General features: G+C 39.7%; 1 protein-coding gene across 1 annotated transcript in view; it reads right to left on the reverse strand.

The window, feature by feature from the left end:
• Window positions 1–2946: 2946 nt before the first annotated feature.
• The window catches only part of gpr20 (G protein-coupled receptor 20), a 43820-nt gene continuing 32466 nt past the window's right edge, over window positions 2947–14300 (reverse strand). Inside the window, exon 2 of the mRNA XM_072259531.1 lies at window positions 2947–10021. Within this exon, the coding sequence (XP_072115632.1) occupies window positions 8995–10002 (1008 nt within the window). The 5' untranslated portion in view covers window positions 10003–10021 and the 3' untranslated portion in view covers window positions 2947–8994. The remainder of the gene's footprint in view (window positions 10022–14300) is intronic.

The following is a 14300-nucleotide window of genomic DNA, read 5'->3' on the forward strand; positions in this document are numbered from 1 at the left end:
AACTCAGTGTCACAATGGGGGGGGGGGGGGGGAGAATTGAGAACAGACCCAAATGCAAGACACAGACACTGAAGTACAAGGAACAGGACTTCACTAGAGTAGGGACGTGACAGGATACAGGCAAGGAGCAGGGACAAGAACGCAGACTTGGGCTAGGACATGGACAAGACAGGGAACCCAGACAAGAAACTATGCACTATGCTCCAAGCCAGAGACTGAACAAGGACACAGAACCTGGGTCTTGCCTCAGGCTCGGGCCCCAGAACCAGGCAAGGACATCACATGACCACAGGACAGGACGAGGCTGGGGTATGGGGTCTTGGGGCTTGAGTCTTGAGGCATGGAAGCTGGGGTCTTCGAGGCTTGGGTTCTTGGCAAAACTCCTGGGCAGGATGCGGAACTTCACCCTACAGATGCAAGGACGGAGGGACAGACCCAACTGCAGGGTAACAGCAAATGGCCTGCTTAATCAACAGAGGCAAGGGACAGGAAGGGACAGAACCAACCACAGGGTAACAGCAATTACAGCCTGGTTTACCCAACAGAGGCAAGGACAGGAAAGGAGCTCAATCCAGGGTGGCTCTGAGTGTCAGGGTAGCCAGCAACTTTGGCTGGCCACAGAAACAGCCAAATCCATACCACAATGACTACTCCGACCAGTGGCAACAAGGCTCCATGAAGCGGTTGTCCTCCAACCAAGCCTAGAGATCACAAATGGTTTCACTAGCCTTCCATCAGCAGGTTGCTCCAAGGGGGACTGACAAGACAAACCAGCAGCTCACATTCAACCCCAAGGCTACTTATATTCCAAGCCCCAAGATGGGAATCAGGTGCCTATGATTAAGTCAAACAAGGGATAGCTGGAAGACCTGGAGTCCTGACTCCACGGACCGGACCATGAACCAGAATGCGGACATCACAGACCGGACCATGAACTGGAATGCAGACATCACAGACCGGACCATGACACTCAGAGAATGAACTATAGTATTAGAGAAGAGAAGGCAGGAATATATGAAGATTTTGATCATTTTTTGTAATGTCCTGAAGTTCAAGGGGGAAACTTAAACTCACTTCCCTCAGACCAAAAGTAGGATGTTAGGATTAATAAGAGATATGCAGAGACAGGACCAACTCGACACACACAAACTTGATCAACTTGATCTAGTAGGTAAATGTTTTAAAATTTCACTCTATGAGGACCAGATTAAGCTGCTATCATTGCTCCTTAAGCAAACATTTTACTGCAGTAACTAATGTACCTTGCTCCCACATGTCACCAGTAGCCCCATCCCTGAGATCCCAATCTTTATGGATTGTAAATAAATATTCCCAACCCCAATTCAACCCAGGATTATTCCTTCTTGTTGGGGATCTTTCTGCTTTTCCACCTGTGGCTTTCTGCTGTAAGGATTCACACTGACTGTGGAAACAGCTGACTGCAGGAGAGAAAAGTGCATATGATGCTGACAGTAGAGTTTTTGCCATTTGGTTTAGCAGAGCCACCATGTTCCCAGGGTTTTGCTGATATCACCCATTCAATATGCTTTCCTACTTCCTACCAATTTCTCCATTTTGGAAATCCCTGCTCTCTGATTTACAAGTCCAAATGTACAGCTAAACATCACTTTCTCTGAGTTACAGTTGCTGAAGTGAACACTAGGTTAGGAGATCTTAAAGTGCAGCACAGACTGAGAGAGTCAAATCTTTGATCTTCCACATCTATTTGGTACTATGCTTTCTGTTGTGGACTTTCACTGGTATTTGAGTATGATAATAATGAGCTTTGGACTGACAAAAGGTTGGTTTATATGTAGGCTAAGATAGCAAAGAACCAGTGGAAAGGTCTTAATTCAATACAAAAGAAAAATAATTTATCTAGGTTATTGAATAGAATTATACAGTCATACAACAGCAACAGGTCCTTTAACCTATTAAATCTGTGTTGATAATCTAGAGCTGTTTACACTAAAACTACATTAATCCCATTTCTTTCGTACCACATTCCCATTAACTCACCCTGGAATTCGAACAACCCTCTACACGCTATGGACAACTTACAATGGCCATCTAACCTAGTGTCTCACATGTCTTTGGGCGGTGGGAAGAAACTGCAAAATGTGACAATGAACAGACTCCAAACTCTCAGCACCTGAGGTCAGGCTTGAACCTGGGTCTCTGGAGCTGTGAGTCAGTAGCTCTACAAGCTGTGTTACTGATTAGGTTGCAGACATTTGATACATGGAAATCTGAGGCTATCTCATTACATTTTTAAAGTGGTGTCATGGAGTTGTTTTATAAATATCTCACCAGTTGACCCCTGGCAATATTTCTTCCTTTGTTTGAAAGGAAACTAATAATTATTTCTTGTAAAAATTTAAATGATGAAAGAGATTCTGTGTGTTGATATTGCAAAATAGTCTCCTTGAAGTGGAAATTATTAACTATGAGCAGTCTGTGTAATTGGATGCCTGTACAAACTTTTCCCCTTTCAAGGCTTGATATTGGTTAGTGGCCAAACCATGAGGTCTGTCTGTCAGTGAATTCTTGGGAGCTTGATTTCAGGCCTCTACTTATCACCTCCCAGCTTCTTACTTCATCCACCCCTCCCCCACCCACATGGTTTCACCTCTCATCTTCAAGCTTGTCCTCCTCCCTCTAACTCCACCTTTTTATTCTGGCATCTTCCTTTCCAGTCCTGATGAAGGGTCTTGGCCCAAAATGTCAATTGTTCATTCCTTTCCATAGATGCTGTCAGAACTGTTGAGTTCCTGCCACATTTTTTTGGGCTTTGCTCTGAATTTGGATGACTGCTATCTTGCAGCATTACTTCACAACCTCTTTCAGGTTTTCCCCATAGGACATGTTCCTGCATTTCCTTCTGACATTCCCAGACACAGATATCATCTGTTTTTAAATTAATACTTCAGAAAGAAATAGTAACGTTATATAAAATATAACTTTATTAATTCAATTGTAAATTAGCATGTGTACACATTATAGCAATAGCATAGCATCTCCTCAAAATATATGACATATTTTACATCAATGGCTGTTTCCTTTTGGAGTATGAAATGAAGTACTTGTGAAGTGTGTATGGAGTTCTGCCATCAAGTACTACATCAGAATCATAATGTGAGAAATTCAGACAGTTACTTAAATAAAATGTTTACATAATCCTCTTACAGAATAAAATTTGTTACACGTGCATTGGTGGTGTTCATTGAAAGAGTGTTCTGGCATGGACATCACATTAAGAAAGCTTGCTGAATTTAGTAATGGTATGAGCACCATCCTTTATATGTCCCACACTCGAACAAGTACAATAGGGGATCAATACTTGATTTGTACAGAAAGCTGCACAGGTAAATTGCAGAGCACCTACAGTGGTTTAAATTGAATATATTCTCGCTATACTTGAAACAGCATCTTAACTGATATTTTACAAACTTAAATATTTCAAGTACTTGGAAGTTTAGACATTTTCTTGCCAATTCAAAAATGAGGAATTGCCTTTGTTTCCTAGCATTTTAAAGGGTCATGCGCGTATTCTACAATGTACAAAATTCAACAAATGCAATTCGTATAAACACAAATTTATTACACATTGTCTTATGTATTAAAAACAAGTAAAATTTTTCACAATATATTCTATGTCCAACTTGCTTTGTCTAAATTTTGGGATGATGTTAAGATGTCTTTTCTTTACTAATGCTATCTGACTTCATAGGGCTTGTTGTTTCAGAGTTTTGGGATTTGCCTTCATTCCAATTACTTACACCATAGTATTTGAATGTAGTACTTGCTATTCTCCACAGATATGAGCGGCATGATGGTTAAAACAGGCTGGCATTTACTTCTCCCGACTTCAGATGCCGCAAGCTTCTTGGAACACATTAACCTCACATTGTCATATTGTGAGATTGCTGATTGTAAAATCTCCTTCTCATTCCAAGAAGACCAGATAATGGTTTGAAGAAATTAAACTGGTAATAATATTGGTGCCTTCAATCTTAGGCAATTGAAATTTTAGGGAACCTCTTGTCTTTTAGGCTAATAAAAAGTCCAAAGTTTAAAGATGATGAGGAGTGTGTTGTAAATTGCCATTTTAACAGTTATCCAAGGAACTTGAGGTCCAAGCAAAATTATACCACCCTATGAAGACATCAGTAATTATTATTATTTTATCACTAGTTTCATTTACTCTAATTTCTAAATGGACTTTGATCCATTCATTACTGAGAACATCTTGGGGCAGAATATTAATAGTGTAATAGTGTCATAAAATGTGATGATATTAACAAGCTGTCTATTTGGACACATGGACATAAAACAAAGTCTTTCATTGTTCTGTTAGTTTTCATGGAGCTACTTAACATGTCTCTAAATAACTGTTCCCAGATCTGGCAATCTTTCCTTTACCAAAATGCATAAAACAGAGTCTTAAACATGTTTCAACCTGAGATTTCATCCCAGTCAGCTCATCAGCACCTTTTAATTTTTGTTACTGTGTTAAGGATAAAGACTGACGTTTATTACCCAACCCTATTGTCCTCAGGAAGGTGATAGTCAGTGATATTCTTGAACTTCTGCAGTCCTTTTAGTGAAGGTACTCCTACAATGCTGTTGGGTGGGGAGCTGCAGGATTTAGAACAAGCAACATTGAAAGAGGAATAATATATTTCAAGCATCATATGTTCCTTCGAGGGAAACTGCATATGGTGGCATTTCTGTTGCCCTTTACTTTCATCAATTAGCACTCCGCTCCATCTGCCAAAAGTGGAACTTCCTGGTGACCCAACATTTTAATTACAATCCCCATTCCCGTTCCAACATGTCAGTCCATGGCCTTCTCTTCTGCTATGGTGAGGATTTCCTCAGGGTGGAGGAACAACACCTTATATTCTATCCGGGTAGCTTCCAACCTGATGGCATGAATATCAATTTCTCCTTCCAGTAAAATAAATTTCCTTACCCTTCCTTTTTTATTTCCTACCCTGGACTCCTACCTCTTCTCACCTGCCTATCACCTTCCCCTGGTGCCCCTACTCCTTCCCTTTGCCCCATGGTCCACTCTCTTCTCCTATCAGATTCCTTCATCTCCAGCCCTTTACCTTTCCCACCCACCTGGCTTCTCCTATCACCTTCTAGCTATCCTTCTTCCCCTCCCCTCATCTTTTTGTTCTGGTACCTTCCCCTTCCCTTTCCAGCCCTGAAGAAGGGTCCTGGCCCAAAACGTTAACTGTTCGTTCATTTCCATGGATGCTGCATGACCTGCAGAGTTCCTCCAGCATTTTGTGTGTGTTGCTATCAATTAGCACTTGTTGATTTGGGAGGTGCTGAATGAGGAGTTTTTGGTGATTTGTGCAGGGTGCAGTATAGCCATGGTTTGCTGATGGAGAAAGGAATCAATGTTTGGGGGTGGTAGATAGGGTCCTAATAAGTGGAATGTTCTGTACCAAACTTCCTGAGAAGAATGTATTTTGTCATACTCTTGATTTGTGAATTAGGATGATAGGAAGGCTCTAGGAAGCCAGAAGTTGAATCAATTTCCTGCAGGATACTTTCTTTATCACTCACTTTTGTAGCCTGAGTTTTTATGTTGGTTGAGTTAAGTTTTGTTGAATGATAATCCCCAGAGTGGTGGGCCAATTGGCAGTGACTTGTTGTTGAATGTTAATTGGTCTTCTTCCCTCGGGGAGAAGGCTCAGGAGCTTGAAGACTCGTACGGCCAGATTTGGGAACAGCTTCTTTCCAACTGTGATAAGACTGCTGAACGGATCCTGACCCGGGTCTGGGCCGTACCCTCCAAATATCCGGACCTGCCTCGGTTTTTTTTTGCACTACGTTACTTCCCCTTTTCTATTTTCTATTTATGATTTATAATTTAAATTTTTAATATTTACTATTGATTTGTAATCCAGGGAGCGTGAAGTGCAGAATCAAATATCACTGTCATGATTGTACGCTCTAGTATCAATTGTTTGGCGACAATAAAGTAAAGAAGCAATAAATGGTAAATAGTAAATTATTCCCACATGTACTGAGGGAAATGAAAAGCTGAGTTTGCCCATCATCCAGGCAGATCTTTCTCTATTTAAGCACATCTCAGATTCACCAAAGTGATAAAGTAACAAGGTTTAAATAATGTGATGGATTACATTAACTTGTTTTCATTCTCTTTGATGGTGGAGATTAAGGAGTTATCTGATTGAGGTGTTTAAATTGTGTAAAGGACTTAGTCCAGTTGATATTTCCTTTAATGGGCAAATCAAGTAAATAATGAACTTTGAATTAGGAGCATGAGAGAAATTGTTTTGTGACAGCACCTTTAGAAGCTGAAAGCTATAAGTGGTCTAAATGTTTCAGAAGTGTTTATAGCTTTTAGGTCTGAGTTTCATTTGTATTGAGCAAGGGGATAAAAGATTATCCAGCAATGGCAGCTATATGGAGTTGAGGTAGACATCAGCAATGATCTATCTGAATAGTGAATCAGGCTACTCCTGTTTTAATATTCTTATTTGTGACTTGTATTAGTGATTATTTTAACTCATCAGTCAGTTAATATATTGCTTTGTTTAAGTTAGCCTCATTACAATGATACACTTCTTGTAAGATGGCGGTGTGTTCAATTGATGCAGCTTCTACGGGGTCAACCAAAGGTGTTATTGTCTTTATTAAACCTATTTTTTACAATTACAAGACCCAGCTGGACATAATGAACATAAAGTAGTGCAGGTCTGCCCCACCTGAGATATTCATTGGCAGAGAAACTGAAGGAGCTGGACTTGGTGCAGATTATGCTACTGCTTGTGTCAGGAGGCATTGGTCAGAGAGGCGAGTGATTATCTCAGTCACTTTTCTTGTCATTGCAAGACCCTGTTGGACATTGTTAATGTGGACTGCAGCAAGTCTGATTCACTGATTTATTGGCGGACGGCAGAGGAATTGTGTGGCCTTAGTCATAGCTAAGACTAGGCCTTGAGCCACGGTGTTGCCTGTTTACAGCCACCCAGGTGTCAGAGTCAGTGTAGCGTGGCGTCCCAGCTGGAGTTGGTGCTGCCCCCAGTGTTTGCTTAGCAGAAGACAAGTAATATTGTATTTGATTGCAGATTGCTGCAACATTCATGGTCTCAGGGTCTTGGACTATTTTTTTTGGGTGTGATTTTATGTACTTGTTACCTTATGTGCCTTGTGCTGTGTGTGACTGTTGGTACTGTGTTTTGCATCTTGTCCCCCGAGTAATGCTGTGTCGTTTGCCTGTATTCATGGGTATTTGTGTATGGGTGAATGACAATTAAACCTGAACTTGATGATAGGTGAACCATTTTTGAGATTAGAATTCATAAAAGTAATGATAAATATTGAAAGTTCAGAACAAGTTCTTAACATGGTTGGATCCTTATCTTGGACAGCAAATATCTGCTTATCTGTGAGAGTGGGGAGAGAGAGAATCGGTGGTAGTGGTAAAAGGTCTGTGGAAGCAAGAGACAATGTTTAATCTTTCAGATTAATTTGCAAAATATTTGGCCTACCCAGATGAAGTCTGGGATACACAGGCCAACTGCATAGACATAGTAACAATGCCGAGGGAAGACATGCTGATCTGGGTATCAGCAATAGTCTAGACAAGTTCAATTGCCAATTGGCCCTGCTTCCAGTTCAAATCCTTTCTATCACCTTTACATAGAATCAGTATGTAGCTGAGAGATGGGGCAAGACATAGATTAGGGGACTCCAATGATATAGTGCTGAAGGGAGAGAGATTCATTGATTATGACCAGATGTAATTTCTGGTGATAAATGTCTACACCATTTGCATATCATTTGATCTGATCTCCCTGCATCTGGATCAAATTACAATGAAGATGAGAAATATTAATGGCTTTGTTGGGAACATGAGTGAAGGAAGGATTGATCAGACTGATAACTCCTAAAGAGCTTTTTCTCTAAACCATATTTGAGAACATCTTCGTGGATTTTTGGTGTCCAGTAAACCCAACAAAAGGTTCCAAAAGTTTAATTTTAAAAGCAGGGCAGAATTTTTTGTACTGGAATTGTTGTAATCTCAAATAAAAACTAATATGATGCACAAACTTGTGACAGTGTTTGGAAGTGTATACTGATTCCTTTCTCAGTCTTTCGCTCACCACTCCACTGAACCACCCTCAAACATTCAAAATCAGGCCACGATAACCACAATAACCATTTATGTTTTCCATGAGGGATATAGAGATCCACTTATATATCCTGAAGTCCCACCACTCACCAGAAAAAAAAACTACCCTGTGCCAACTTCTGAGTCATTTAAATGCAGTTATTGTTCTTTCCCAATATGCAATATAGCCCTTTCATTATAGTACACATCAGAAACACCAGGCTGGATGAAGTGGTTTCTCAGAAAATGGAGGTCTGAATGTGTCAGTCTTCATCTTGTCTACTCAATGACAACTCCAGTGGCTACATTGCAATGAGGTTAATAAATTAGAAAATTTTACAAAATATATTCAACACATCACGAGAAATGAGGCAATAAGAATGGGAAAATGGAACAGACAGGTATATAAATACTGCTGATTTATCTCTGAAAAAATCTGTTTTTTCAAGGAGAACAAAGATTTTTCCATCGCATTTGGCCGAAGCCCAAGGACTTTTCTCCTGTATTATAAAATAATGAAACAAACATTGTGACTTTGTTTCTCTTTTCTTTGCCAGCCAATGCCATATAGTCTTACAACTAATGGAACGTAACCTAAACTGAAAAAAGCATGTCTGTCATCATTGTCTAGTAAAGAAGACCATGAGTAAATTTCACCTCAACTGTACAAAATGATGTATTATGAACATCAAGGCACAAAATTAAACAAGCCCCAAAGTTAAAAAAAAACTCATGACACATTAAAGTCCCCATCTTCGTATCTGAAGTGATGCTTCATGTTCTGTTTATTGTTCACTGTTCAGTACACAGTCATTCCTTGTCATGTTTGCACACGCTTACTTTACCGTGGTTACCTTGGAGCTTTTCTGCATGCTGAGTATTTCTCCACTGATTTGTTCAGGGTCAGTTTTGACAAAGATGTTCCTCATAGTGGATTGGAAGTTGTTAGTGACAAAGCAATAGACAATTGGATCCAAACAGCTGTTGAGGCTACTGAGGGTCACCGTGACGTGGTATACGATTAGGCTGGTATGCAGCGGGATATCAGGTTTGATGTAGATCACAACCTGACGAACATGAAAGGGTGTGAAGCATATCATGAAAATAACTAGGACAGTGATTAGAAGTTGGACGGCTCTCATACGTCTTTCTCTACTCTGCTGCATTAAGTTTGGTTTGGCAAGGGCACACATGATCCTAATGGTGAAGATCGTGATGATCATTAAAGGCAGAAAATACTCAAATACGGTCAGAGCAAAGAGCTTAGACAGACAACATGCAGCATACTTGATTGCGGTGGAAAGGATAGAGTAAGTGACAATAATGGCAAAGAGCCAAATAAAGACGCAAATCCCTTTGGCGTAGTGGGGGTTCCTCCACTTGCGTGACGCTTCAACCTGGACGATGGCAAGGTATCTGTCTACACAGATACAGGTTAGGAAGAGAATGCTACAGTACATGTTCACAAAGTAGCTGAAAATGTGTACAAATGAGCAGGTCAAGCATTTGCCGCCACTGCAATACATTATTATCCTGGTCGGTAAGGAGAAACCCACCATCAAATCTGTGATCACCAGGTTGATGGTGTAGATGACAGATGTTGTTTTAGTTTTGGTACGAAAGCAGAAAACATATAATGCCACACTGTTGAGGACAATGCCAACTACAAATATGAGAACATTAATTATCATCAGGGCGAGCCACAGACTGTAGTAATCATTGTAGAGAGCTTCGTCGAGATGCGCGAGTTTATGTAGGTAGGGCTCCTTATGGGTATGACTTCCATTGCCGTAGCCACTTGTCGATATGTTGGCAAGAATTTGCTCAGCTGTTGTAGTCTGCATAGCTGAACTTTCAGTTGACCTGCAACAAGACAAAAATAATTTAATGAAATTAGTAATTATGTATAACAAGTTGCCAGAGGAAGTGGTTGAGGGAGGTACATCTAGCAGCATTTAAAAGACCCTTGGATAGATGGATAGGAAAGTTTTAGATGGATATATGCTAAAATGCAGGTAAACGGGTTTAGCTTAGATGGCATTTTGGCTGGTGTGGCTGGACTGGGCCTAATGACCTGCTTCTGTGCTGTATTACACTATGACTTTATGACGATTACTGCAGTTCCCCATGTAAATTGAAGCAAAATGGGCAATTTTGATGACTACAAAAGACAGATTGTCTGTCCATTGGAGCAATTAGCCCTTTCTAACTATTAAATTATGTGGTCAGTTTCCAGCTTCGCAGTATTCTACCCAACTGGCAAAGTTCAAGATTGCCCTCAATGGCCTCTTAATACATTCCATGGTTTTAATCCCCTAGTGGTAGTTTCTGTCTAGGCTAGCTTTGCTGTCTTTCCTAATTACACTTGAACTAAGTGGCTTGACAGCAATTCAGAAAAGGATTACATTGCTTTATATTTGGGGTTTTATTTAGGCCATGTTAGGGAGTAGCAAACCATAGGTAGAGGGTGTATAAAGTACAATAACTACTGATTTAATTCATACAAACTATAACCAGCCTTCAAATTACTTTCATAAACTGTGATCAATTTTGACAGCTGCGCAAACAAATACCACTGCTTGTGAAGGTAGCAGACTGCTGACTCAGTGGCAGAGGCCATTTAAGAGATGTGTATTAGAAACTGATAATACTTGATCTCTTAATAGATATCAGCATAGAAGTAATCTGTGAAGTACTGTGACAAAATATTGGCCCATTGTACAGATAGTAGAGCTAGGTTTGAATCACATCCAACCCCAGCCATGACAATAGCTGCGACATCTTGTGCCTTGCACCTTCTTTGCATCACTGTATGACAGGCAGGTGGACAAAAAAACAGATAAAGGGGAGCCCCATGTTTCCAACTCTGGAATGAGATTATGAGGATTGCAAAATGACTATTTTATCAATTGCCACTTCAAACTTGGTCAAAGTCATACTTGCTCTGTTAATCAATACTTGTAGTGTTTGTTTATTCATTGAGTTAACCCTCAGAATACTGTGGTTAAAGAAGGATATTTTGGATGCCTGGGCTTTGATCCCGGACATTTAGAGAATATAAGATAGGGTAGCATAGCGGTAAGCATGATGCCTCTTCATCTTGGGATATTGGAGTTCGGAGTTAAATTCTGACATCATCTGTACATGCTCTCTGTTGAATGCATGGGTTTGCCCTAGGTGCTCCAGTTTCCTTCCACAGCCCAGAAGTGTGCCGGTCAGTAGGTTAATTGGTCATTGTAAATTGTCCTGTGATTAGGCTAAGGTTCATTTGGGAGTTGCTGGGCAGTGCGGCTCGAAAGGCTGGAAGGGCCTATTTCATGCTGCAGCTCATCAAATAAATAAATAAATGATACTGACATGCACCTTTTTGACTTGTCAAATATATTTGTATAAGCTTTTCACTTATCATCTGATTCCATTGTAAGATTTGTGGAATTTTTTCTTTACATCAAAAATACTGAGGTAAAATACTGTACCTGTTTTTTTTATTGTTAAAATGTATATCAACCCAATATACCCCGAAGTTGGCTAAATTTTTCAAACAAGTCTCCAAGTGTATTTGCTTGTGCTGGATGAATAACAGTTACATCTACAGTTCCAGCATCGACAAACCAAACCAGGTAAGGATGCCACTCACAAACAAGCGAAAATCTGCAGATGTTGGAAATCCAAGTAACGCACACAAAATGCTGTAGGAACTCAACAAGTCAGGCAGCATCTGTGGAAATTCAGTGAGTGGGCAGGCTGTGACAGGGACAAATTCAAGTGTGCGGATATCCTCACTGGACCAAAGGAAGTAGGATCAGACAAATAAACTTCTAAAGGATCCCCAAGCAAAAAGCAGGTATGAACACTAGGAATCACTAAAGGTTGATACAACAGATACAAAAATAATGCAAAAAGACAATGGAGAGTGGCCACTATTAAGAATACTAATTTAAAATGTACTGAAATTTAGGATACTGTTGTATAAACCTGTAGTGAGTCTTCATCTGGAATCTTGCATTCAGCTTTAAGCACTGGGCTTTAGGGAGGATATTTTGGTCTTGGAGCGCATACAGAGTAAGTGTCAAGGTATGGGACTGGTTACACAAATTAATCTTGCATTTTCTTGCTGTAGCAAATTGAACAGGAATTTATTTGAGAAGATGATTAAAAAGTTTAATACAGTTGATTAATTTTTCTTCTGATGGGCTTATGGAGCAAAGTGGGGAGATGGAGTTCAGACTCAGATCATCCATGGGTCAAACGAGTGGTGATAAAACTGGAAGTGGCTGAATAATCTACTTTTGCTTGTATGTTCCACTAAATTCCTTTGATTTACAATAGTTTCCTAACCTTTAATAATCTAATTAAAATCAACCTGTCTTTGGCAAATTCCCATATTTATGTTACTTTTTTAGGTGTGACTATTAACTGTAAGTCAGCTTAATATGTTTTGTTATATTGATTCAAGCTGGGAGATTGCTGTTCCAGCAAGATTTGGTTCACAGTATTCTCCTATCAATGCCTGATAGGGTGGTTATTAGACATTCCGTACCTGGACTGCTTGCTGGGAGTTGATGGGCGTTACGGTCTGTTATTACTGGCAATCCATGAAACATCAAACACTGGAAGCAGCAATGATTTTTAACTAGGATTGTTGATCTTTTAAATTGGCCTTTGCCTTGTGGTAAATGCAAGACCCCTTGTAGCTATATGTGCAACGGAGCAAAGAAACCGTTCCGGCATTTGCAATTTTTATAACATGGCTTAACAAATGCTCAAGATCACTTTGATATTTGGGTGCTTTGGATTGCCAATCAGATTTTAATTTGCCACGGTCAAAGCCTAGTTTTGTTTCTTTTGGATTGAAAGGTTTTGTACATATCAGAATCCCAGATTTTCCTTAAAAGGAAATTTGATTTTCTTTGTTGAATTTGCAGTACCATAGCAACTTAAATGGTACAGTCTATCAGAATCCATTGCTTCTGTTTACAATGTGTCTGCCTGCAGTAAATTCTCCCAGAGAAGACAGAGTTGTAGAAAGTGACACCTAAGCAAAATCTAAGAGCTGAGATCCTTTAAGTACAGGACCCAATGGTTCATTAAGTGAATGTATCTTTTCTTGTGGTGCCAAGACTTTCAGAGCAGACCTATAAATCTTATTTGTGTTAAGTTTGTTAAAATCAGCCAAAGCAGCAGTTGGAAGGTTTAAAGGAGTCTCAGGAACAACCCATAAAATTCATTTCTGTTGTCAAGATTAGTCCATGAAGAATGGAGGAAACTTATTTGCAGGAGGAAATTGGCACTTGTGCACATTGCTCCAGACTAGTCAGCACTTCAAAGATAATAGGGTACAAAATAACTCCAGAATGTCAGGTGTTTCTAGAGATATAGAGCTGCAGAATTTCTCCAGACCTTTCACTGTTTCCAGTGGTAACTAGCTACGGAATTTTGCTGGAACACTAGCATATCTCAGGAATATTAGGATGCAGAATTACCTTGAAGAATATTGAAACAGAGTAAGGCTGGAGCAGCATCTAATTTCCCTGAGGACATAAAGCCAGTCTTAAGTTCTTCATTTACTTAAGTAAGGTGTCTTAAACTTATTTTAGGAAGGGTATCTTTTTGTGCTGTTATGCCAGTCAATGGGTTGAAGATTGGGCAATATTATGATTGGACTTGTCGCTCCTAATGGACATTTACCAAACAGAGCAGAAATAGCCCATTAAGACACCACAATTACCACTCTATGTACAGAATCTACTTGAAAAATTCAGCAGCGATTAGCAGAAATATTGTCTGATAAAAACAGAATAATTAAAAAAAAATCAGCTAGTGCAGGATAGCTACTGACAATTGATGTAGGTAAAATCATTTCCTGTTCTTAATGGTGCTAATAGTAGTTCTGTTAGATGTGACTGGCAGGAGGATTAGTTAGTCATTGCTGGGCATGTTGGTGTGAGCATTAGTAACCACTTTTTGGTGGCCAACAAGGATGTCTGAGAAATTGCTCAATTTAATTTCAGGTAAGGTACCTTTCAGGTTTGCTGAAAGTTGGTCCAAAAATACTGTCCTTTTTGCATACAAATAAAACCATGTTAAGGTGCATTTTCTATCCAGGAGGAATGATAATTAGTGCAGAATAAACCATATAATA

Source organism: Mobula birostris, chromosome 1 (assembly GCF_030028105.1).
Source record: "Mobula birostris isolate sMobBir1 chromosome 1, sMobBir1.hap1, whole genome shotgun sequence".
In the NCBI taxonomy this organism is placed as follows: domain Eukaryota; kingdom Metazoa; phylum Chordata; class Chondrichthyes; order Myliobatiformes; family Myliobatidae; genus Mobula; species Mobula birostris.